General features: G+C 44.4%; 1 protein-coding gene across 1 annotated transcript in view; it reads right to left on the reverse strand.

Moving 5' to 3' along the window:
- The window catches only part of LOC147684563 (metalloproteinase inhibitor 1-like), a 60,049-nt gene extending 42,543 nt beyond the window's left edge, over window positions 1–17,506 (reverse strand). Inside the window, exon 1 of the mRNA XM_086939716.1 lies at window positions 17,380–17,506. Within this exon, the coding sequence (XP_086795842.1) occupies window positions 17,380–17,506 (127 nt within the window). The remainder of the gene's footprint in view (window positions 1–17,379) is intronic.
- Window positions 17,507–26,945: the final 9,439 nt, after the last annotated feature.

A 26,945-nucleotide genomic window follows, 5' to 3' on the forward strand; every position in this document is an offset into this window, starting at 1 on the left:
CGGCTATCTCCATGTTAGCGTTGTATTAACAATGCTAAATGCCATGGAGATAATCTATCGCTGCCGATAATCTCCATGTTAGCGTTGTATTAACAACGCTAAATGCCATTGAGATAAAAATCCCAGCGATAGCGGGGATTATCGCCGTTTTCAATGGAATATTGCTGGTTTTCCAGCAATATTCCATTGAAAAGGGCGATAACCTTGTTGATAGGGCAGGGTAATCTTAGCCATATAATCCACCTCCCATTGGATTACATGGCTAAATCAGGTCACAAGCAGGCGTTAGGAAAGTAGGGTTAACTGTGGTTAGCATTACTTTTCCTAACGCTCTGTTTGTTCGCGTGCAGCTTGATAATAGAAGAAATGCAGCTTAGCGACATTTCTCCTATTATTTTGCTCTGGAACGCCCACTTTGCATCTCATTAGAGATGCAAAGGTCATTAGAGATGTAAAGCTGGGCGTTGTTGAAAGGCTCGCTAAATCAGCAAAACATGCGATAGCGCGTCTTTGCTGATAAGGCGATGAAATTATTGCCGCAATTTGGCCGAAAACGGCCGCAAAAGCTCCAATAATTTCATATCGCCGCCTTGATGATATGCCCCTATGTGCCTAGTCTGTAAGGTGCCTACACCCCCGATTATGTGTTCTTTGACACTCCCTGAGATGTATCATGCCTGATGACATCCATCCTCCTTAAACCTGTAAAGGCTGTAGCTCTCATATGATGGTATCAGCAGTCATTAGAGTAAGTCCTGGCCCCTCCTGTAGTTCTGATGTTATGTTAGCCAACAAATTGACCTTCAAGACATAAGTTAGCTCAGTAGCCAGAATGCATTTCCATCACCACTATCACCACTGTTCGCTTCCTGGCTACTTTCTCTCTTGTTGTTGGAAAATGGACCTCTAGGAAGGGTCACCCTCAACGTTTTGCCTTCCTTCTCCTCTTTTTCTGAGTTTGTTTTTGTTGACTTTAGGACTCTGAGCACATTACCACTGTTAACCAGTGCTAAAGTTCATATTATCTCTTCTCTAAACATAGCAACATTGGTTCATCTCCAAGTGGCATATTTAATTTACGAATAAGTTCCTAGTAAAGTGCAGTACTTGTGGACAGGGCCTGCAAGTGAAATGCTGCTTTTAGACTTGTAGCGCTGATTGTGCCACCCACTTACATATGCCCTTAATCATGTCTCAGGCATGCAACTGCAGCTCCTGTATGGGCTGGTTAAAAGTGCTATGTCAACCTGGCAAGCTAACCCCCTTGCTATTCCTAAACCTTCATTTTTAATACATTTAGGTCGCCCCTATGGTAGGCCCTTGCAGTCCAAGAGAAAAGTGTAGTGTATTCAAAAAGTAGGACATATACATTTAAGTTTTGCATGTCCTGGTAGTGAAAGACTCCTAAATTCGTTTTTCACTACTGCAATACCTAGCTTTCTCATAGGATAACCTTTACATCACCTTATTACATTTTATAAGTACAATTTCAAATAAAAAATGGATTTGACCCTCACGTTTGGTGTCTCTGGAATCACAATTTCAAATCACAACTGATGCTGAAATCGGATTTTCAATTGTAATTCTGAAAATGCAACTTTTAGAAAGTTGCCATGTTCTTACTTTAGCTATTTGGTGCCTGCTGACTTTCTGAATACACATCTGTGTTGGGTGACAGCTGGGCTTTGTGCATTCCCTCTAGACCACAACACACAAGAGGAGCTTAGATGTAACTTTATGGGCCTTGATGGCCCATTAATCAGCTTGCTGGGGGTGGCAGTACTGAGTACTGCCTCAGCTACACCTGAATAGGCTTTGTCCTATTCACACACAAAGGGCTGATTACCCCCCTGTAGTGACTCTGGAATAAGGGAAGCAATGGTAGAGATTCTCAGCACTTCAAAGTCATCTCTTTGAAGTCTCCCCCACTTCAAAGCAAAAGACACACAGTTGATCGACAGAATGCAGAACTGATCAAAAAAATCACCCCCAGTCAAGAGATTTGGGTTAAATCCATCATTCTTTTGCTCACCATGCCACCCCAGTTTAGACCTGGCCATATGCAAATCAGTCTTGACCCTGTGCCTCATGAGTACTGTCCAGCTTGAACTGCCAAGCCAGCTCCTCCCTAGACCGGAAACAAGTATCCTAGGATCGGTTTCGGGGTTTTACCCTCATCAGCCAGGATAGCTTGAAACCAGAGGCACAGTGAGCCGGGACCCACGTCTGGGTATACTCGGCGCACTTAGGGCAAGAAAGCAAAATATACACAGTTGAGGGATGGAATGCAGAACAAATCAAAACATTTACCCCAAGTCAAGGGATCTGGGTTAAATCCATCATTCTTTTACTCACCATACCACCCCATTTTATACCTGGCCATATGCAAATCAGTCTTGAGCCTGTACCTCATGGGAACAGTGCAGCCCAAACTGCCAACCCAGGTCCTCCCCGCCTTGGCACAGCTACCCAGGTTACAGGGTAGCTGTGCCATCCTGTCCTGGACATCAATTGTGCAGGGGGCCTTGGCTCTCACTACCTACAGAATGTGATCTCTGACTCTGTAATCAAACAATTGGGCCAGCACCGGCCGAAGCTGAATGCTTGGTAGCAGCAGACTGTGTGCCGTTTCGACAGAGAAGAAGGTAGAGGATTTGCCCTCCAGTACAGTAACAATCAGAATTTTCTCTAAAATCAGATCTATGCTTGGGCCCTCTGTTCCCTCTGGCAGGCCCACAATATTTATGTTTCTTTGGTAGTAGCACTCTTTGGCATCATCTGCCTTCCACGGTGGAAACCCCACCTCCACCTACAAATTGTGGATTGTGAAACTCATTTCTTTCATGGAGGGGGCAGAGCATTGCCTATTCCATTTCTACTGGATCATTCAGTTTCTTATGGTCTGCTCCACGTAGCCCTACATCAAGTGCCAGAGCTTATAGCATGGGCTCCAGAGCTGTGTGCAGATTTCAAACTGCCTGCAACAGGGTATCAAATCTGGAAGTGTGGTCCTGTAAGGTGCTCTCCACTTTGGGGGTATGTACGGACTTTTCTTGGCCCTCAGTCACATCTTGGAGGCTAGAGGAGGGCGAGATATTACTTCCTTTGGTCTCATATTAGTCCACTGACCAGTGGCAGGGGTGATTTTAACCACTTCACTGCGGCGGCTATTCCGCCGCAGTGCTAAGGGGTCGGGGCCGCGCGGCGCGCCCATGCTGGTGACGGAACCACTCTGTCACCAGCCGTGGTTGCGCTGTGCTCATGACGGAGCAGTTCTGACACGGCCCCGCCCGCTCAATAGAACGCTCAGCGCAGGCGCGGAATCCGCCCCGCACAGGCGTGCTGAGCGGGCCTTAACGGAACCGCTCCGTCATCAGCACAGCGCGACCGCTGCTGATGACGGAGTGGTTCCGTCACCAGCAGGGGAGGGCTTAAATATCTCCTTTGTGTGTGGGGGGCCTCCTAGACTCCAGTTTTTGTCTTGTTGTGATCATCCACTATAGTTAGAAGGTGGGAGAGAGGGCACAACTAGGCTGTCCCCTGGGGTGTCTCTCTCCCCTTCGTCACTAATACCCCTCTGTTTGTCAGGCACCCTACTCGATCCCATCCCTTCAGCTGCTATAGAGACCCTCAATAAAGGTAGCATCCCCATTGAGGGTGCTACTCTTAACACTTGCTATGCACCAGAATCGGCTCCATTTTCCCCATTAGTAGTGGCACCTCCTGGATACCACCAGAAAAGCCTTATTCACCAGGAGAGGGCTGGGGCTCACTAGTGTCCCCAAGGCCCGAAGTATAAGGATGGCGTGAGGCAGGGTTACTAATCTCAGGCCCAATGTAGGCCTCACCTTTACTCTGATGCCTGAACGTATCAGTTACAAGGTCAGGTGTTCTGGTGCTCATCATACTCCGACTCCACTAAGATGACAGGACTGCCCTACTTGCTGCAGTGGACTCCGTTAGGGGGCCGCATGTAAGGAAAGGGGGCTGCCACCCCTTAGTCTGCAGCTCTTCTCTCCTCTTGCAACATCCTTGATTAACCAATCGCACAAAGCCCACTGTCTTCCACAAACTGTAGCTGCTCAAAGTCAAACTGCTGCTGCTCAAAGGCCTAAGGCAACTCTTGGCTTCCTGCCGATTCCAGCTTGGTCACTGAGGGCAGGCACAACAGTCTGTCACCCTTCGTCTCTGGGTCATCCACTGTACTCCGTTTCTGCTTCAGTAAGATATCCACTTAGCCTGCCAGAGTAGGCTCTGATGAGTCGCTGCTTTGAGGCAGATGAAGCTGTAATTTCTCCCTCCGCAGCTCTTCCCAGTTGTGAACCAGCCGCCTTTCTCACCTGCCCCCCAGTTGCTAAGAGAGCCATACTCCTGGCATGAAATACTCTCCTGTGTTTCTCCGTGTCCCCCTGAGGCTCCTGTGACTGTCCTGGAGAATGCTTGTGATGCAAGATGCTAAATCCGGAGGTGGGAGGACAGAGCTCCTTATAGCATGTCTGACCAGATCACATCTCCCACAGGCTCCCATTCTAATGCAATTTATCTTGGCCACTCTCCAACCATTATGCACGATTTAGAACCAACAGTGGGACCATAGTGTTTCATTAGCATGATTATGAGGAGTCAGGGGGCAGATCATATTAATCACCACATAATGAGTAGTCTCTATACGTGATATAGTCTACTACTTTCGCACGACGTAAGAATACCCATGTGTGTGACTTAATATTTTTTAAGATATCTAAACCTGTGGGGATAGTTTTCTTTTCTTTACCTTGATGTTGGTGGGTCTGGACACTTAGGTGCGAACTGACATAGCAAACACACTTTGTTTTGCAGTTGCAAAGTGTGTGAAGCACAGTTGGACTTGGCCCTCTCTGCAGGGTTACCCCCAAAATGCTGCCTGTGCCTCTCCTCTTTTGCTGAATTTGTTTTTACTGGCTTTAGAACTTTACCACTGCCAACTACTGCTAAAGTTCCTATCCTCTCTCCTTTAAACATGGTAACATTAGATTACAAATGATTTGCATATTTAATATGCTTATAAGACTCTTGTAGAGTTGTGTGACCTATACGCAGGGTTTGAAAATTAAATTCTACTTGTGGGCCTGCAGCACTTAGTGTGCCACCCACTTAAGTATCTCCTTAAATATCTTCCAGGTCTGCCATTGTAGTCTGAATACAGCTGTAAACTGCCAATTCGACTTCGTAATTTAACCCCATTGCCAAGCCTTAACCCCCCCCCCCCTTTATTGGATACGTCACCCTTAAGGTAGGCCCTAGGTAGCCCACAGGGCTGGGTGCATTATAATTTAAAGGTTGTATATGCACTTTAAGTTTCACTGCCCGGTAGTGAAGAACTCCTACATGTATTTTTCACTACTGTGAGGCCTACCTCTCCTATAGGATAACTTTGAGTTGCCCTACTATATTTAATAAGTGCACATTTCTGATTGGGAACTGGTGAACACTCCATTTTAGGTGTCTGAGAAAGTGTAATTAAAAATCCTCTTGAATGGTAAAGTGGGACTTTAACTTACAATTTTGAAAATGCCACTTTTAGAGAGTTGACATTAACCTGGCCTAACTCGTTGGGGCCTGCATCCTATTACTGGGTCACTTGACAAAGTGTAGTTAGCAGTTGAACTTTGTTTATTCCTTTGAGACGGTTACAAAATAGAGGGATTAGTTGTGCCTGGATGGGCTATCAACTGGCAGGATGGGGAAAGGAGCTGGCTGCAGCCCCACTTGTAACTGAATAGTTTATGCTCTGCCTTCACACAAAGGATTTGTCACCCCTGCATTTTTCAGGCAGGCAGCTTGGAGGTAATTCTCTAAAAACTTCTCCTACTTCAAAGAAGGCACTAAGTATTAAAATAGGACCCTCAGACCCACTCTTCAGTTCACTTTCCCGGACCTGCAGAAGGACACTCAGAGGCCTGCCTGCTGCGGTGGCATGCTGTATTCTTCAGAAGACTGCTTTGCTGCACTTGTGAGGACTGATTTGCTGCATGAAGTCTACCTTGAACCCTCAGAGGCATACGCTGCTATTTAAGCTAAGTTTACTGTTGTACCCATGACTGCCAGAGTGACTCCAAGGGCTAGCTGACTGGCCTACTGATCAGAGCTTAAGGGAAAGAAAAGGCTATAACCATCTGAGCCGGCACCTGGGCCCATCCTGAGTGAGTCATAACCTCCCAAGTGGTGATCCTCCAGTCCTGGACCCTTGGTGGTAGTGCTAAATGGGCTCGGATAGCCAACATCCAGAACTTGGGACTCTGTGGCTTAAAACTGCTCTGAGAGGAGACTTGGCTCAACCTGCTCGTCTATCCAGCCAAGGTGCATTGCCAGTCAGTCTGACATTGCAGCACCTACTGCCAAGTTCTTCTCCACAGTAGCTAAGCCCAGTCAGCGGTCCTTTACCAAAGGGGTATCATGGAACTCTTATAAGCTACAACCTTCCTCGTCCCGCTGCAGATTTTCAACGTCCGACAAAGTGATAAAGTCTGAATGAAGAGATCTTCATCACAACTTCATCCAACGGTTCCCTGATTACAACACTACCACCTCAGAAACCACCTGTAGCCTTGTCCTGTTGAACTTCTACCTTCTCAGGAGACTTGGTGGCAACTTTTCACAAAGTCTGAATGTATGCGCCAACCAGGCCAAATCGACTTGTTGTAGCCCCCAACCTATGCTCCATTGCGGTTGGTAATATTTCTCGACTTTGAACCAGTCTTGCGTGACTAGATGTCCATGGTTGTCACTTTTATATTTTAGGGCCGTTTTTTACATTAAACATAAAAAATTAATAACTAAGGTTTTATTTATTTTTATTGTTTTGGTGTCAAATAATTTATTAAAATGTACTCTATTTTTTAAAATTGCTATGGGATTTTTCTTGTGTTGATTTTTTACTGTATTACTGTTTGTGTGCTACGTAAATACTTTACACATTACCTCTAGGTTAAGCCTCACTGCTTTTGTGCCAAGCTACCAGACGGTTAAGCACAAGTTAATTTACTGATTTTTGCGGTTCACCCTGGCAGGGATTACAGCTGTTGCTTGAGGGGTTTAACACCCTACTCAGTAGGTCAAACAAATCTTTATTTAGTTGGAGCTATAAAAGCATAGCAAAAACGTAAAATGCATTTAAAAATGTCAGCATTAAAATCCATTTACAAAATAAAACATTCATGATACACTTTTAAAAATAATTTTCACAAGCAGATTGAAAACAAGCCCTCCTTTGATAGCACAAGGAACCGGTACCAATGTAATTTTAACAAGTAAAGTAAGTTAAAATTGTACATATATGTCAATTAAGTCATCCATCACATTTTTAGTTATTAGCCTCCATGGGGTATGTGTATCAAATACGGTTATTGCGATTCGCAAATAGTGATTTTTAAAGAATCGCTATTTGAAACTCACAAAACGGGATGTAATAAACAATTCGCAAATATTTTGCAATTCCTTGGAATTCCTTAGTTGTGTTTCGCAAAATGTGAATCGCAATTAAGGAATACCTTCCCATTCATTCCTATGGGCCTAGAGGCCCATAGGAATGAATGGGAAGATATTCACAATTTGTGAGTACCCATTTGGTACTCGCAAATTGCTAATGCAATTTCAAGGGTGCAAGGGTGTCATTAGGACACTGTTTTGCACCCCTGAAATGAGCATGTGTGCACATTCCTTAATTGCGCGCCACATGGCACTTTGAAAAATGCCAAAAAGTGCATTTTTCAAAGAAATCACAAATTACCACCAGCTTGAAGTAGGTGGCAATGTGCGATTTCTTAAGGAGAAATTGTACAACTTGGGTGCTTTCTACATCGAATTTGAGGAATCGCAATTTGCGATTCCTTAAATGCATTAGCAAAATAGGGAATCGCAAATTTTGCGATTCCCTATTTTGCAAGGGCCTTTTGGGATGATACATCCCAAAAGGCTTATTCCCCGTTCGCTAACGGGCCGATTCCGAGAATCGGCCCATTTGCGATCGGGAAATGGGCTTCATACATATGCCCCCATATCTACTCCTAATGCAAAATGCTAATTTTATTTTGTTTTAAATATAACGCATAACTAATTTCTGGGGATCCAAAAGACTGAAATATTAGGATTTTTACTTTTGGGCAAATCTAAATATGGCCTCAATGTTCCTACTGAAGGACTGAAGTCTTAATATTAAAAGTGATGTCCGACTAAGTGATTGATTAAAAAGAATCCATTAAAAATTAAAATATGTCACCTTTACTAAATTGTAATCCTAATTTTACAAAGCTTGAGCTTAGTGCTTTGGTGACCGCAAGTCATTATATAGGATTTGTAATAATTTTTTGGAGATCTAGGTCATTGATATATGCAAGGAATACATCTAAAAGGGTTGCATCCTGGCTTTCGCCAACATACAAGTAATCACTGGCAAAGCCAGTAGGTCTCACCTTTTTGACCTGTGGGCTTTGGCAATGCTTTTAGCTGTGCTGCATAGCATCACTGATCATGTGCAGCATACCTAAGAATAGGTGTGATCTTATGGCTGCTGTGGATGTGTTATTTTGTAGGTGCATGTGCCATTACATCTTTAGTTTCTTTTTCATGTACCGATTTAAAATGGATCGACAAATTTAAAAAAAGTAGTGCAAAAGCATCTTTAAAAGCAGGAGCGATTGGGGGAAACAAAACGTGGTAATATAACATAGTGGAAGATACACAGGGGAAGCAACATGGAGGGAGGGGGTAGCAACACAGAGATCTGGGGTCATAGTAGCAAAAAGAGGTTGGACAGGGAAGTAACCAGAGCACTTGGGCAAAGTGTACTGCTGGGGAAGGTGGGGGAGAAACATATGGGCAGTGCTTAACTTGAGCTGGAGGTTGCTAGTGGGAACCACTGACACTTCGATTTGTCTTCTAAGACTTTGATCCAGAGCAAGAAATAAAAAATACAAACGGAGGAAAGAAGGAGAATTTAAGAATACAAAAGAACCATCAAGACTGAGAGAAAGGACAGGCAGTGTCCGGACAGTTGTTCCCCGCATGCCTCAGATTAAGGAGGCATGAGGGTTAATCAATAGTACAAAGTCTTTGTATTTGGCACCGCAACCTTAGATAGTGCCGGCTTCAGCTTTTATAAGTCCACAACTTAAGCACTGTATACAGGCAAGAGAAAGCAACACAAGTGTGGGTGGGGGAAGAGAAGCAAACAAGACAGATGAAAAAGACATGCACAAGCATGAGGTGCATAATATAAAAAAAAAGTTGTTTGCTAAAAGTCAGCTGTGGAATGTATAAATCACTCTTGAAAATCTGGTTCACCTAATGGACCATGTCCTCCATGGATTTCGATTGCTAGCTTGAATGTGATCAACCTGCTTTTCCATCAATTATTCAATAGTTCCATCGAATCAGCCACTGTGCCAACTTGCTGGAAACAGGCCAAATGAATTCCTTTACTAAAAATAACTCTTGGCAGATAGATCAATTCTTGCTAATTTCAGGCAGATTCACTTTTTCCAGTGGAGTCAAAGATATTAGAGGAGCTCATTAATGGGCAGCTCTCCAAATGCTTGGGACAGGGGCTGCTGTTACACTACTCACAGTCAAGATTCAGACCGAATTGGCACTGGTGGAGTTAACAGATGCCATCATGTTGGTATTTGATCGTGCGAAACAGGCTGAGAGGAAGACATTGGGGTCAGTGGTTCTGTTCTGGCATGGGTTGACTCTTTTCTCACGGATAGATGCCGATCTGTCTGTATGTAGGCTTCCGACCCTAAAGTAACCAATTTTGGAGTCCACAAGGATCTGCTCTAAGTCCAAATCCTTTTAACATTTATATGACACCTTTGGCCTCTTTAATTGAGTCCTTTGGGGTCTGGATAGTGTCATATGCTGATGATACACAGGGGCATATTCTCAAGAAAGTGTGATAACTACCGCAAAAGTAGCTTAACGCAGCTCTTCACATCGCAGTCTATTGCTGGAAAATAACTCTGTGTCAATGTGGTATTCTCAACACGGCGGTACCGTGCGATAGACCCACGATAACGCGTCAATTCAACACGTTAAAATCACAATGACGCAGCAAAAATGCAAAACTCAAACGTGTAAATAGTAGCAATGACGCCAATCGCAATACAAAAATCTGCGAAAACCAACCACAGGCCTGTAATTCCCACGCGTCATGTGGGAAAATGCACTATAAAAGTAGAAAAAAACATACTAAAGCCAACAACAACGAAGCACAATGGAGAGGACAAACAGAACCCTACAAGGACCAGCCTGGGAGCTCGGGGTCAGGGAAGGGCAAGGACAAGAAGAGTAGGAAGAAGCAGTTCAGTCTGCAGGAAAACAGGATCCTGATAACAGAGGTGGTAGAACACCACTGTGTCACTGGTAACTTAAAATGGAATATGGCAGACCTATGTGGACAAGGTGAATGCAGTCAGAGTGCTGAAGAGGACAATGGAAGAGGTCAAGAGGCGCTGGAATGATGTGAAGTGTAAAACCAAGCAGAAACTCGCAAACAGCCGGAAGACAGCAATGCAGACTGGAGGTGGGAGTCCTGCACCACAGGAGGAGCTGGACGAGATGGAAGAAATGGTGTTCACAGTCATCAGTGGAGAGATGGTGACTGGAGTTAGGGGACCGGGCACTGCTCAACATGACCGAACTCAACAGCAACAGGGTGAGTAACGACCAGAGACTGGAGGGACAGGGGAGATGGGCACAATGGTAAACATGCACAATTAAGCATAGCACATCTGCGGACAAACCATACTGACAGACCTCGAAATCCTACCAGGAGACCAATGCACCCATGTATGCAACATCCCAGCACTGTATAAACACAGAAGAAGTTAGAGGCACACTGCATGTAAGGGATAAGGAGCAGCCAAATCAGATCTGCAGGGGCGACTCCCCCAAAAAGCGGCACACACACAGTACATGTAGAGCACATCAACATTGACAATGATGTGGCACAAACCGCAACACGTCCACAACAGAACGGAGGACACAACTGGTGCCGCTTGTGTAGAAACTGGCCAACCACAAATGGCATTGCAGGGAAATGTGAGTTGACAATGTACAAGTACAAACACACATCCGTGATGTTGTCGAAATGTCCACTGTCCCACATCAAATAGGCAGCTCCCCCTAAACACTCACAATGTACACTGTCATGCAGTCTGAATGTAAACAAGCACAATGCGTCACCACACATGTGAACACAATGTTAAACTGCATCTCCCCTTCACATTGCAGGGGGAAATCCAACACCTCCTGCAGAGCAGGCCAAAACTCCCTCTGATGATGAAGAGGACCACCACACCTTCGACTTTGATGCCCTCCAACAGCTTGTGGAGATCCTCTGCAGCCCACGCCCAGGAGCAGGGCAGCCCAGCTGCTACGAGGAGAACCCACCCCCTGCTCAGAACAAACAGCAGGCAGCACCCGCCACCATGGCTGCCTCCCAGGACCCCCACGACAAACACATGGCCTTCCAACACTGTGTGTTGTGGTAGCAGGAGAAGCTGGCTGAACAGGTGCAGGTGGGGTTCGTCTGCATGGCAGACAAACCAGACACCATACGTGGGTGTCTAAGTCCCATCAGGGACCACCCATCAGTCCCTAATGGGCACCCAGAGTCCGCTCCATTGGCTCTAATGAACCATGGCTGACATCGCCAGAGTCCTGCCTCTCAGACGAGAACGACTGTATAGTCAGAGTGGCTCCAGCAAGCTCGCCCGGGAGTTTTGACAAATGTGGAGGCTCATGGAGAACATGGAGTGGACGGGGGTGGAAAGAGCTGCTGCCACAGTTGCACACCAGCGAGAGGTAGCTGGGTCCCTCAATGCCCTAAAGATCATCCTCACTGCATTGCTGCCACAAGGCCTGGTGCTGATGCATGCTGCTGCTACCACTCCATCCACATCTCCGGCCCCTAATGTGACAGTGCCACACAGAGCGATGGACATTCCACCTCTGGCACCTGAGGTGTCACTGCCACACAGAGCTGGAGCCAGAACACCGCCAACCACTTCTGAGGCACATGCAACAGCAGAAGATGAAGATGCGGATTTCCGCCTCCGTGGTCATAAGGACACTGTAGCATTCATCTCTGCAATATGGTATATTTCTGCTTGGCTCTGCCCTCTGCATCATTAGCTTCCAGTGTCCCCTGATGCACTCTGCGACACTTACCTTGGACCTCAACATGGGCTGCCATATTCTGTTTGGTCACCAATGACACAGCTATCAAACTGTGGACTGAACTTCTCCTCTTTTGATGTACCTGCCATTCTCTGAAGGAATCTGACTGACCCACCACGGGCAAACAATGTAAGGTGTAGTTTGCATGGCCCTGTACTGCTCCAGCTTCAAAACTCTACTAACTTTGCAATAAACATTCATGTTCATACAGATGTGCCATGTCTATGATCTTTCAAGTGCGGAAGTATGGATGAATGTAGGGTCAGTGATTCCCCCTTACATCCATGTTGCTCATGTTGTGGGACTTGGGTCACAGGGTGACACATTGCCAATTGCGGTCCGGGTGGTGCAGACACTACAACGGAGACACACGCATTAGTTACTTCCTTGTCCAGCCCAGGACGGAACCATGCCCAGGGCCCCGGGGTCATTGTTCACACTCTTATGCTGGACTGGCATACGCCAGGCCAGCCCACTCTGCTTATGCTCACAGGGGGGGATGACAATGCTACATGTCCCAGGTCTTCCTTGTAGGGATCTGCTGCTCACAGGTCTTGTTGTCAGCACACCACAGCTACACTCTCACAGCTGTTTTACACCCACACCACACCCATCCAGCACAGCCATCACAGAACATATGACCCTGCCAATAAAAAGGTCTTGTCGCACGTGCTGGATGCCATTTCCACTTTCTGACGGGATGTCTCTGTGTCGGTATCAATTATGAATGAGGCCCTAGGGCCCTGCCACCTCAAATTGCCCAGTGCCTGGGTGATGGTGTACGCACCACAGGACTCAATCATAAAGGGTCCATGGTTTGCGGTGCACAGACTTGGTGGCACCGGATACAGGCACACTCCCATGTGATGGTGTCTTTTGGTGAACTGAGGTAGGGGCACCTAAAGTGCTGAGCAGGTGTGCAGCCTGCGATGATGCGCCATCCGGGCGGTCCAGAATGGTAGGATTAGTGTGAGCCCTGCTGGACCGCAGTGTAGGCTTGAGCCAGCCACCTGGCATTGCCTCACTGTTCTCAAAGTTAGTGGCACCAAAAGGGCTGAGCGGGTGTGCAGCCTGCGATGAGCCAGTGGGCACTGGTGTTATCTCTGCCATTGCGAAATCAAGACCCAGAATCAAGGATTTGACCAGGTGGCCCACGGTGCGGGGCTGCATGATGTGGAGGGTGCCATGGTCGCGGGCCCCAGGCTTGGAGTTAGCACTGGCACGTGGTGTTCCTTCTTGGAGACATGCCGGAGATGAAAGTTGCAAAATGAAACGTGCGCCTGCACTCCTAAGTAACAATTTAAAATTCTGCGTGTACCATGAGTTTTAAATCACTTCGTTAGAATTGCGTGCCACTACCCAAATGCGAGAAGAGACCCAATTCTTTCTCAGTCAATAGAAATACAACAGGGGACTGTGGGGTACCCACAGCCTGGGCAGTGCACAGCTTTTAGACAAAAAGTGTCTTATATAAAAGTTGAAAGAACATTCATTCAGAACTAGTCAAATGCTCCAAGGCAAAAAAGATTTTTTATCATGTCAGAATCAACATTTTAACAGTGAAAAAAAAATCAGCATCTACTGGTATTATATGCATACTAGTAGTAAAATTTTCACATTTGCAAGTGTTTCACCATGATATTCATCAATACCATAACATTACACGTAAATGCAGAAATATACAAAAATTCCTGAATTAACAATCCTAATGCATTTCGGGTTCGGGACTGAACCCTTCTTCAGGGAAAAACTAAATTCTGTCAAATATGGCGTTGTTCAAATATATGTCTCGTCCGCAGTAATTTACAACACAATAAATGCGGTAGTTATAAGCCAACCGCAAGTTGAAGTTGAGCAGTAAGGCCTGGTTGCGCAGGGGCGGGCAATCGCCACTGGGTGGTGGGAGGGGCTAGGGTGCAGCAGCTTGTGTGTGCAGGAGAGGGCAAGTGAAGATGGTGTGTGCAACTGTGTGGAATCTGCCATTCATGTTTCTGACAACTGTTTCAGATAAGGGACCTGGGGGACTGCAGTGTATATCTGCACATGTTTGGAGACACACCAGTGGCAGTAGATGAGAAGTGAGGCCTGGGTCCACAGTGTCTGCACTTTCTCTCCCCTCTCCCCCCTCTCTCTCTTTTTCTCTTTCTCTCTTTCTCTCTCTCTCTCTCTCTCTCTCTCTCTCTCTCTCTCTCTCTTTCTCTATGCCTCTCTCCCCCTCTCTCCCTCTCTCTCTCTCTCCCTCTCTTTCGCTCTCTTTCTCTGTACTTTGATAAGTGAATGACACACCTCCTCATCTAGGTTTTTGTCTTGCAGGCTGTGACTTACAGAATGTCCTGAGAAGACCCACCATGACTCTTCAGAATTGTTGTTTTGGGTTTATTCTGTAATAAACATATTATTTGGATATTCTGAGATGAATGTATGATTCTCATTTTTCTTACTTCATGTATGTTAGGTGTTGTGATTGTGCGACTTCAGGCAAATTGTTTGCTTCATGATTTTGTAGGGTTGATGTGCAATATCTTTGTCCAAAGGGGGCAGGGGGTGCCCGGGGTATGGCCCATGGGGGGCATTGTACGGTCCTGGGGGTCCTGGCGGTGGGTGTTGTTGCCCTATTGGGGTTCCGGGCTGCATGTTTATTTACTCCAGGGTATCTGTTGTTCTTCATGTGTGGCTCTGGGCTGTGCTCCCTTGTCTGGTGACGGTTGTCTTCCGACGTGCCTTATCGCATGGTTTGTCTTCTCATCGCCGATCTGGCTGGTCATTGAGAATGTTGCGGAGTGGTGTTGTTGCGGCTTTTGCCACGGGAACGCCTACTCTGCATCTCATTAGCGTTAGTTGCCGGGGTCATCTGTGGCAATGTTTTTTGCGACTGTTCTCGCAGGTAAACTGGTGATATGGGCTGTTAGCACCAGCTTGTGAATGGGATAAATTTATCTTGAGAATATGCCCCACTGTTTTCTCTTTCTCTGGAAAAAACTGGTCTGAAGTAGCTAGGACATGTAAGAAATGTCTGGTGACCGTTTTCAGTGGATGTGGGATTGTATATTACGATTTATTACCAGAAAACCTAGAGATCTTTTTCTTTGGTTCCCTTCCCTCATATTGGGACATGTAGTGTTAGTCGGAGTGTGCCACTGCAGCGCCCCTTCTAGCCACTGTTGCTTTAAACCTAGGTGTAAATATTGACTTACAGTTAACTTTAGGCCCTCAGGTAGTGACAGAAGCAGGTTCCTATTTGTAGCTCTCATATTTGGACCTTCCAGCCTACTTGTTGAAGAGGCTGCAGTTGGCTCAAAATGTGACTGCAACCACGTTACTAAGAGTCCCTAGGCAACACCTATCACTCTTCTTCTAAAGGCACTGCACTGGCTTTCTATTAAGCATACAGTAGTTCAAAATATTGGTGCTGACCCACAGAGTGTTTTATTGCACAGGCCATGGCTACCTTTCTGCGAGGATTACTCACTAACGTCTAACCTGAACTCTCCACTCCTCTGATGCCAGGCTTGTCCAGGTACCGAGAGTCAAGCGGGAAATATGGGGTAATTTATCTTTCCCCCAACTTGCTGCACTAGTGTGTAACATCCTTTATCCAAATGTGCTTGCATTGAGGGAGGAAAATAGCTTAAGGCATCATTCAAAATCTGCTTACTGAAGGCTGCTTTTCAGTGAGGACAATAGTGTGAGAGGACATGCCTACCCTCCAGTCCCGACCTATATTGCTTGGCACACCGCAGCCCCTTCCGGAACATATCCACCCCAGGCCCCCATAGAACACTCTTCATCGGAGCAGCCTGTCCCGCCATGAACTCTCATGTACTTCTTTACTTTTTCTATTGTCCTGACCGCCATTTTGCTCCCGTTCTCGGGCGCTTTTCTCTAGACCCCGACCCGCCATCTAGTCCATTCCCTCATCCTTTACCGTTTTCCCTAGTTTCCACCTTGATGATCCTCGAATGTTTCTTCCCTTTTCTGATTTGCCTTTTCTCCATACCCTTGTATCCCTCCCACCCTCCCTTGGTGCTGTGACTGCGTCCCCACTCCGATCCCACTTAATAGAACTCTGCTCTTCTGTTTTTTGTTTTTTTTTTAGCTCTTGAACTGAGAAAATCTATTATGTGTATATATATGTATATAGAGATAACTCTAATCACTAGTATATGCAGTAGACCTTTGTACTCTCTACCATTCCTATGTGACTCTTAGAGTATATCCATTTGTATCTCTTCCTTGAGTGACTTTAATATTTGTACATTTGCAATTGTTCTTTCTGTTTGTTTCTCTTCCTTGTGTGACTTTGCATCTTGTACATTTGCAAATTATTCTGTTTATATCTTTTACATACCGCATGTAATCCTAAGTCCTTATGTTTTGCAACTGGTTCATATGTAAAGCGCTCTGACACCTTCGGGTAAAGTTTGCACTATATAAATTACATTAAATGAAATAAATAAATAAATAAATAAATAAAATAAAACAGAATCCCTTTTAGCACCAGGATACTCTGTGAGTAGCCTTGTAATCTATAAATTCCTGATTGATTGCTAACAGGCCAACCACTCAGAAAGATGCTTGAGAGGCTTTGCTCCAGGGGAGGAACCAGCACAAGATTGACAAGCTTCAATGCCTTCAAATAAAGAGTAAGCAAATAAAAAAAAACTAACCATTGGTAAGCAATGAGCAGTCTAAAACCCCAGATAGGCTCTTCCTGCACTTACAATAGAGTTTTTACAAGCAGACAGCTGTGCTGTCTAATAAGCTCTACATAAAAAACATTAGTTAACAGCAAAAATGATTTTTGGTCTGAAAATGCACACACTTTAATGTAGTAGACCCTGGCATTGAAGGGAACTACTTTGTGTTTGGATGTGCTCCTTGTGAAAGAGCAAACTGTCATCACTCACGTTGACGTTAGCCAATGGCTGAAGTGGGCTGACCCATTGTACGGTGCTGAATGCTATAGCGAACAGAAGAAAATGATGAAAGACACAACATCAGATTGAAGAGTACTGGCTGAGAACCCCAATATGGAAGTATATTAAATATATCATTTTTGTAAAATCAAAAGGAGTTGACTAATGTCAAACATTAAAAATCAACAATTTCTTTTAAAACAGAAGTAAAGAATATAATTTTCTTTTAATTTTTCCAACTCACCAACGTGTTCTGTATCACAGTAAGAGGTCTGTAGAACGGATTGTGAACACGTACAAGCATTGACAGGGCTAGAGATCTCCAGGAACAGAAGACCTGCCACAAGGAAGATACACTTTCTGGGGTCCATGGATTTCCTGAAGGGCAGCTGTTGTACCTCTGCTGGGATTGTTCTAATGGAGACAGGAAAATAGGAGAGCATCAGATCGGTCGGTTACGGCTCCCGACTGAGTCCGTCCGACATCGGAATAGGCCCCTAAATACAAAATAGGTTCTTGTCGGTTTAGTAAAATGGCAATTGGTGAGGAAATGTGCTGCTAAACTTGAATACAACTGTATAAGTTTGACCCACTTTCAAAAGCACCACAACAGCTTGACTGCCTGAATTGAGTCCTGGTGCTCAAGTGAGAAGCAGTACACAGCCTACTATTTTTATGAATTATATGACTTTAGTATATGTGTGTGTGTGTGTATATATATATATATATATATATTCCATCAGAATTATTGCCTTCAACTCAGATCCTTAAGAGCTGGTATTTGCCCTTCTCTCAAACAGGGGCACAGTTTAAGCCAAGTTGCACTCCTCATGGGCAGCACGTACTAAATGCAATATACTTGAAGTCCAAGCACTCCCAGAAAACTGCCTAGCAAAGTTGATAACTATCCTTTCTTCATTCAAGATGTTTTTCTCCTTTCTAGTTAATTAATACACATTAAAGTCCATTACTACAGTATCCATTTAAAAAAATATATACAGACCTTCCCCACCTGTTGCTTTGAGCTCGGGTCAACTGCCTCAAATTCTGATGGTGTAAAAGCTTTGTGCCTTTACAAGAGTTGACTGGATTTTGAATAAGCCAGAAGTCCTTTTATAAGACAGTCAGCATTTAGCAAGCAGGCTATGTGCTTTCCAGTGGGAGTGGCTGTCTGGAAGCACCTGGCAGAGATCGACATGCTTTTCCTCCTATATGACACATAGCAAATATAAACTATGGACAAAGCCAGGAAAACAGCAAAGTACAGAAGGGTGGAGGTTGGAGAGATGCGGGCTCCCCCACACCTTTTTTCAAAGCCCCTGGATCAGTCAGATCCTGGGGTTATGAAGGAGGAGGGCTCTTGGGGCCCCTCATAGGCTTTTGCAAAGCCTGGGGGACTACCACTCTCAGAGGAAGATAACACTTGGAATGCGAGGGGGCCTGCTCAGTGTGTCCATCTACTGCATTGCCTCCATCATCTTATCTCTCCTATGCAAATTGTGTGTCTGTCATGTGTATTTTTTATGAACTCACTGTAAATACTGTTATATAAATTTCCAATTGCACCAAAATGAATTAGAATTAATCATGTATAAAAGTGTTATATATATACATATAAAAACAGAAAAAATATATATTTGTGAAAAATAAAATTAAAGAATACATTCACAATTTTGGTAATAAGTCCTTTACTGTTGAGTAACAGTTATACTTAATCATCTTGTTTTTTTCATTTAGTAGATGTACTTACCTATAGACCTTTTCCAACCAGTTATTGTACCCTATGTATAGCGAGTACATTATTATATAGGGGTCCCCTACTTCCAAAATAATTCTTGCACACATGCCACAAACTTCCATCCTGCAACGCCGCACAGTCACAGGCTAAATATTCATAAATTCTTTTAATGCTTCCAACCGAAAGAAACTGACAAACGCGTTTTGGCCTCCTAGCCTTCTACAATTTTAGTAAACTTAATTACGAATTAACCTTATATCATTGACTGATTTCATTCAACATCATGTTTGTTAAAAGATAAATGAACGACTTAAGTTCTATTATCGTCCTCCTATTTGAAAAAGGAGATGGGGATCCCAGGTGTTACCACCCAATATCCCTCCGCAACTCCTCAGCTAAAAGTTTAGAGAGGATTGTCTTGGATCGGTTGGAGAATTGAATGGTGGAGAACCGTGTGTTGACTGACATACAATAATGTTTTCAGGAAGGATATAGAGACCATGGAACAATGTATAAATCTTCATGTTATAGTTAGTAAATCCATCTAGCGAATCAGAGTTTTAGTCATCTCTGTTTATCAGCTCTTTCCAGTGCCATCGATTTAGTTATTCATTAAACCCTTTTGGAAAACCTTGATCGATCTGGGTGCCCCCAAGGATATTGTTGCTCATCTTTCCCCGATGTACTCTTCAATTACCTCAAGTATATGATTTGGGTTGGGGGATAGTGCACACCTAGATTTTGTGTTAAAAGTGGAATAAGACATGGGTGGGTTACAGCTCCCTCCTTCTTCTCCCTCTATGGGAATGGGGAGGGCCTACACAAGCTAGTCACCAAGGCACAAAAAATTAGACCCTGACACACTCCGTTGTTCCTATATGTAGATGATGTGGTGTTAATGTCTAGAACCGCAAAAGGTCTATAAAAACTGAAAGATGGCTTTGCCGCATGTATAGAGCACAACTACCTAAAATTAAACCTGGCTAAGACTTTCACTATGGTGTTCGGCATAGGTAGAGCCAAAAAGAAAGCACTCTTTGTTAGGGAACATAAATTACTAGAAGTAAGGGATTTTTCTTTTGTGGGCGTACTTTGTTCAAGCTCTGGCTCTTGAAACACCCACTTAGAACAAGCAAAGTCATGACTGCTAGATCAATTGAGGCTTTGTTTAGATTTGCCAGCAAAGTTGGCATAAAACTTATTTGTGAAATGTAGCAACTCTATAGGAGCAAATGCATACCTTCAGCCATTTATGGAGCAATCCATTGGGGAGAGAGGGGGCAAAACAGTCTGCAAACCCAGGAAAATTTATTTTTGGCTAGGCTCCTTGCTGAACTGCGTACTATACCTACAATCATTACTCACAAAAAATTAGGTTTTACGTTTGTGAAAGACATAATTGAGTTGAGTGCAAAAACCGGTTGGCATAACATTTGGAGTAAACGAGGCATGAAGTTTTCAAGAGAAGTTATCAATGACTGCATTGTAGTAAAGTCCCCTGACTGGTGTATTTCACTAGGCTAATAAAGTAAATTGACATGGAACTCCAAATAAAAAATCCAGGGACATATTATCAAGAAATGGCGTTAACATTATCGCTGCTTAGTGGCAGAAAACTGCTGCTAAAACTGCGATAATGGGCTTGATAATACGCCCTTGTGAATTCCCATAGAAGCCCATGTTCTGGTGTGAACATGGGCTTCTATGGGAATTCTCTACGATGTATTATCAAGCCCATTATCGCCACTTTAGTGGCAGTTTTCTGTGCTTGATAATATACCCCCCCCCCCCAGTGAATATATTACAGTTTGGTAAGGAAGAACTAAAAGCCATCTGTACCTACAATGGAACAGCCAAGAGGGAATTTAAAGAAAGGCAGACAATTTCATTAACCACATTTTTGAATGGACCCTTACAATCTGGGCTACAGGGTTACCTTACGATGGCTACAGATGTTCAGAATTTTTTTTACCTTACCAGGCTTCAATTAGGTGTTGTAAATCTATAACACACACTTATGCAAACACAGGCTCACTTTGGTTACTTATAACCTGTAAATAACTTCAACAAGAGGTTACAGTGGAACCCACCCTCCAGGCAAGTATACCACCAGTTATGAGATTCAACAACCAAGAGAATTTTTTATAAAAAAAAGTTGTTTTTATAGAAAAAGTGTTCTACTTTATATCAAATTGTCATTTCTTACGGTTTATAATCACAACATATAAAAATGTCATAAAATTCCTATTTAGCATGCAATATACAATTTAAAAACATATGTGCAGTATATATAAGACACTTTTTTGAAGAATCTGAAATATATATATATATATATATATATATATATATATATATATATATATATATATATATATATATATATATATATATATATATATATATATATATCCTATAGGGGGTCGCAGTTATAGTTAGAACCTAGTTTCCATAGGAAAATCATTTTTTGATTTGCTAATAACTTTGGCATCGTTTGACGAATCTTTGCGAAATTCTTCCCCCAAAGAGTCCATCCAGGTCATCTCCTATCATGAAAGTTGGTGATTCGTTAAGCGGGGCTGAGAAAAAAGGGAGGTCCCAAAATGCTTTTTCCCTATGGTAATTTCCATAGGAAATTTTGAGACGGGCTAAAGCCCGGACTGCTGAAAGGAATTTCCCCAAAAGTGGCAAAAAGGTAGAGTTTGGTCCAGAAAGCGACCTTTTTTTTTTTAAATGGTGTAAATCCGTTCAGAAGTTGCAGACAAATTCAAAAAATAAAAGTTTCAATATCTATAGCCGTGGTGGAGTCACGACCCCTCCCAACAACGAGCTTCATTCTAATTGGCTGTCAACACTCCAAACCAGGAACTGTTGGCAGCCAAAGGCTGTCTAAAATTGAACGGAGACAAGACAGAATTGATGCTCCTGGGCAACCCCCCTATCTTAGCAACGACTGTCTGCGGCCTACCTGCCTCAGACCCACCCCCATACCCAAGGACACAATTAAGAGCCTAGGCATCTGGTTGGATAAATCCCTTAATTTTAAATGCCAAGCAGCCAATCTCGCAGCCACCTGCTTTGGTCTACTCAGGCTTATCCGGAAAATCCTTCCCTTATTACCCTTCCAAGCAAGGCAGATTATGATGCAGGGTCTCATTCTGGCTCGTTTGGATTTTGGGAATGCCCTTTACCTAGGCTCCCCTCAGGCCACCTTGCGCAAGCTCCAGGTTATTCAAAACTGTGCAGCACAAACCCTCCTCCAGATCCCCTGTCGACTCCCTGTCAAAACTGGACTGAGTAATCTTCACTGGCTCCCAGTCTGGGAAAGAATTGAGTTCAAAGGCCTGTGCATTGTTCACCGAGCCTTTTGGAAAACAGGCGCCATCATTAATCATTCATTGATCACACCGACGTCCCGTACAGACAGCTCGGATCAACCTCTTCCTTTCTTATCACAGTACCCAGGATCAAGAGAGTCAGATGTGGGGGCGTTTGTTCTCCTATAACTCGGCTAAACTCTGGAACTCCCTTCCCCTCCATCTACGATCTGAGCCCAATCTACTCTCTTTCTGAAAACAGTTAAAACCCTGCTTTTTAATAAATCAGACTAGTATTCAGCTGTTCATCCACAAGCTTGTCCGTAGCGCTAGGACGCCTTAGGGTAGCTACCGCGCTTAACAAAAAAAAATGAAAAATATTGTGACTCGGTAGAAGCGAGTCAGCAGAAAACATAGAAACAAAGATATAAAACAAGAGAAGGGGGCAGGGTAGAATCACCCTGACCCCCTAGGCCTGCTCAGAAGGACCCCCAGGGCCAAAAAAGCTTCTTTTTTTAAAAATAATTTGGCGCAATTCTTGCTAGGGTGGCAAATTCTGCCAAAATGTAAAAAAAAAACATTTTAATGATTCCCCCTGGTGGGCTAGGTCCCGGGGGCATTTCTTAAGAAATAATAGCAGGGGCCCCTGCAGCCCGGGGGAGCACCACCTCCCCGGGGCTTCACTCATGTTGGGAGGGGGGCCGTGCAGCCTCCCTCCTGGAGCCAGTAATGGCCCTGGGGACCGCCACCCCCCAGGGCCAGCTCCTGCAGTGTCCTGGGGTGCCCACCCCCGAAACACTGCTGTTTGCTATGACAGGGCGGGAGCCGCGCGGCTCCTGCCCTGTCATAGCAAACTTGCTTTGGATTTTGGAAGCGACAACTGGGGAACCTCCTCTCGCTTCCAAAATCCAAAGCTGATCTTTTTTACACACGGGGAGATGCATGTCAGCAGCTCCCTGTGGGAAAAAGCAATGCCGGCTCCCGCAGGATGCAGAGAGCCGGCGGGAGTGTGGGGGCATTGGGGGTTCCCCCACGGTCCCCAACAGAGAGGCCAGGTTCTGGAGAATGGGGTCCTCGGGCCGGAATTGGCCACGAGAGGTGGGCCGACGCGGCCCTCTTCTCGTTTTTAATTTTGTTTTTAAATAATGAACATGTCGGCATGCTTAGGGGGATGGTGTCCCTAAGGCGAATGTAAATTAGTGAAAGTGGACTTTTTTATTTAGTCGCAACTCTAGTGCGGCTCTCAGCGCAGTCCCTGTGTGAAAGCGATGGCAGTGCATCTCTCAGCGCAGCACTCAAGTACTTCTTAAGTCTTTCAAACACAAAGGGTATATTCTCAAGGACACATCGCAGATTTAAGGGCACTTTATCGCAACCAAAATGATGATAAATGTAATGCATCATTCATAAGCTGGAGCAAACAGACCATATTACCAGTTTACCAGCGATAGCAGCCTCAAAAAGCATCATCACAGATGACCCCACCAAAATCTGATAATGATATGTAGAGTAGGCGTTCCCGTGCAAAAAGCAGCAAACACATCACTTTGCAAGTTTCTTAATCATCAGCAAGATTGTCAAAGAGAGTACAAAACAGGTGATATGATGCGTTAGTAGCAGGAAGTGTACGCCTGCTCTGAGCTGGTATAAAGTCGGACTATAACCTGCAACATGAAAGGGAGCCCAGAGCCACACCTGAACGACAACAGATGCAATGGAGCCAACTATCATGCTTCTTGGACACCCAACACTACTTTGACACCCCATGTCACCAGCCCCTTGTCCGCCATTCCCCCACAACCCCAGCAGTGATAGCAACCTTAGATAATCTGGAATGTAAGATATTGACTGATGTCGCAAAATTATAATTAAGAAGATGCATGTGAGGTTGGACAAATAAGAATCACAGTCATGTATGGATTTACATATAAAACATTTGATTTAAACAAAGCAACAACAAATAAAACTATGTACAGCCATGGTGTGTCAACTCTGGGACAATTGTGAATCACAGCCTACAATACAAAAAGCAAAATAATGTTGTGCGTCATGCGTCCATCAATGGAGAGAGAGAGAGAGAGAGAGAGAAAGAGAGGAAGAGTGAGAGAGAGAGGAAGAGAGAGAGAAAGAGTGAGATACAAGGAAAATAGCGGTGTGTCTCCAACCATGTGCTGGGACATAGTGCAGTCCTCAAGTTTAGTCATCTGAAACATAGTATAGAATCAGTTATGGTATAGTACATACAGCGAATTGAAAAAAAAATAACTTTTTTAAAAATGTGTAGAAACCTAATCAATTTCTCTTTTTTTAAAAAATAAGGGACAGATGGAAATGATTGGAACCTTATATTTTCTTATTAGATAGAATATGCTAAACTCAGGTGGATGTTGTAATAAGATCATAAACTGTTATTTTTTCTGTGTGGTAATTGTGTGTCTCTTTATAGAGAAACAGTCCTGAAGAAGGTGCTTATTGTCAACACAGAAACGCTGCATCGACACTTGTTCTCTCGAACAATTTTAATACATGGATTTGTAAACCTGTTTTAAAATGTTTTTATGAAGACTATGATGTATTGATTTTTATTTGTTTACATGTACTTGTTATTGTGTATGAATATAACTATAAGAAACAGAATAAACATATATGTTTTATTTTTGTACCACCATTTTGCCAAGACATTTTTGCTTTTAGTACATACCTGTTCTTTCTGTCTAATTGTGTCTATAAACTAAACTGTCCACACTATTGAGTTGTGCACTCTTCTGCCAGTTCTCCTAGTATTGAACAAGTTCATATTGTGTGTGGTTGTTGGGTTGCCCTAAATAATCGGATGTTTCACTAGTCCTACGTAGGACGCATATAATCTTCTGGATTAGCTTAGCTATCCACTAGATATATGCTACAGGGATACTTCATATTTTCTAAGTATCTTTCCCCTAGTCCCAAATCTTGCAACCTCAGGGGGCATCCTGTAATTTTATCCATAGTACATACAGCAGCACACACCCAATTCTCTGTTTTGCCCCTGCACACCCAGGCTGCTGAACCCCTTCGACTCCTGCCGCTCAGAGGTGTCTGACCACCTCTGCGCACCCAGGCTGCTGTACCCCATCCACTCCCACTGCCCAGAGGTGTCTGCCCGCTGCTGTGCACACACGCTGGTGCACCCCATCCACTTCCACTGCCCAAAGGTGTCTGCCCATTCCTGCGCACCCAGACTGCTTCACCACGTCCACTCCCACTGCCCAGAGGTGTCTGCCGACCGCTGCACACCCAGGCTGCTGCACCCAATCCACTCCCACTGGCCAGAGGTGACTGCCTATTTCTGTGCACCCAGACTGCTGCTCCCCATCCACTCCGACTGCCCAGACGTATCTGCCTGCCGCTGCGCACCCAGGCTGCTTCACCCCATCCACTCCCACTGCCCGGAGGTGACTGCCCACCGCTGTGCACCCAGGCTGTTGCACCCTATCCAGTCTCACTGCCCGGAGGTGACTGTCCGCCGCTGTGCGAACAAGCCTCTCTGCTCACCTTTCACCACCGGCGTGTGTCTAAAGGGTCCACCACGTGCCGAAGCAACCTCCTCATCCGTTGCGTACACATGGTCAAGCCAAGCTCACAATTCAGAAATATATGTTGATCGCCAGGATGGCCACGCATCATCGCAGGCGGGAAACAGCCATCACAATGCAACTTTTACAACGCACTACCATTACAACGCAACTTTTACAACGCATGATCCATTACAACTCATGCCTTTACAACGCATGGCATTACTTAGCAGATGCTATTACAACGCATGCCATTACAACGTAAGTATAGGTAAGTATATAATTTTATTTTTTCTTTTATTTAATTTATAATATTTTTCAATTATATTTTTTAATATTAAAAGTAATTAAAAATATTAATTTATGTATTTAAAAAAAATAAATTTAATATATTAATTTAAGTAATTTTTTAAAATAAGTATGACTATTTGAGTATATGTTTTTGGGTACTGAGGTATATGTTTTGGGGTGTTTGGCAAAATTTAGGGTTCTGGGCTAGGTTTGGGTTATGGGATACAGGGGTATTTTTAGGGTTCTGGGCTAGGTTTGGGTTATGGGATACAGGGGTATTTTTAGGGTTCAGGGCTAGGTTTGGGTTTTGGGGTACAGGGGTATTTTTAGGGTTCAGGGCTAGGTTTGGGTTATGGGGTACAGGGGTATTTTTAGGGTTTAGGGCTAGGTTTGGGTTTTGGGGTACAGGGGTATTTTTAGGGTTCAGGGCTAGGTATGGGTTATGGGGTAGAGGGGTATTTTTAGGGTTCAGGGCTAGGTTTGGGTTATGGGGTACAGGGGTATTTTTAGGGTTCAGGGCTAGGTTTGGGTTATGGGGCACAGGGGTATTTTTAGGGTTCAGGGCTAGGTTTGGGTTTTGGGGTACAGGGATATTTTTAGGGTTCAGGGCTAGGTTTGGGTTATGCGGTACAGGGGTATTTTTAGGGTTCAGGGCTAGGTTTGGATTTTGGGGTACAGGGGTATTTTTAGGGTTCAGGGCTAGGTTTGGGTTTTGGGGTACAGGGGTATTTTTAGGGTTCAGGGCTAGGTTTGGGTTTTGGGGTACAGGGGTATTTTTAGGGTTCAGGGCTAGGTTTGGGTTTTGGGGTACAGGGGTATTTTTAGGGTTCAGGGCTAGGTTTGGGTTATGGGGTACAGGGGTATTTTTAGGGTTCAGGGCTAGGTTTGGGTTATGGAGTACAGGGGTATTTTT

This window comes from Lissotriton vulgaris, chromosome 10, assembly GCF_964263255.1.
Source record: "Lissotriton vulgaris chromosome 10, aLisVul1.2, whole genome shotgun sequence".
NCBI lineage: Eukaryota > Metazoa > Chordata > Amphibia > Caudata > Salamandridae > Lissotriton > Lissotriton vulgaris.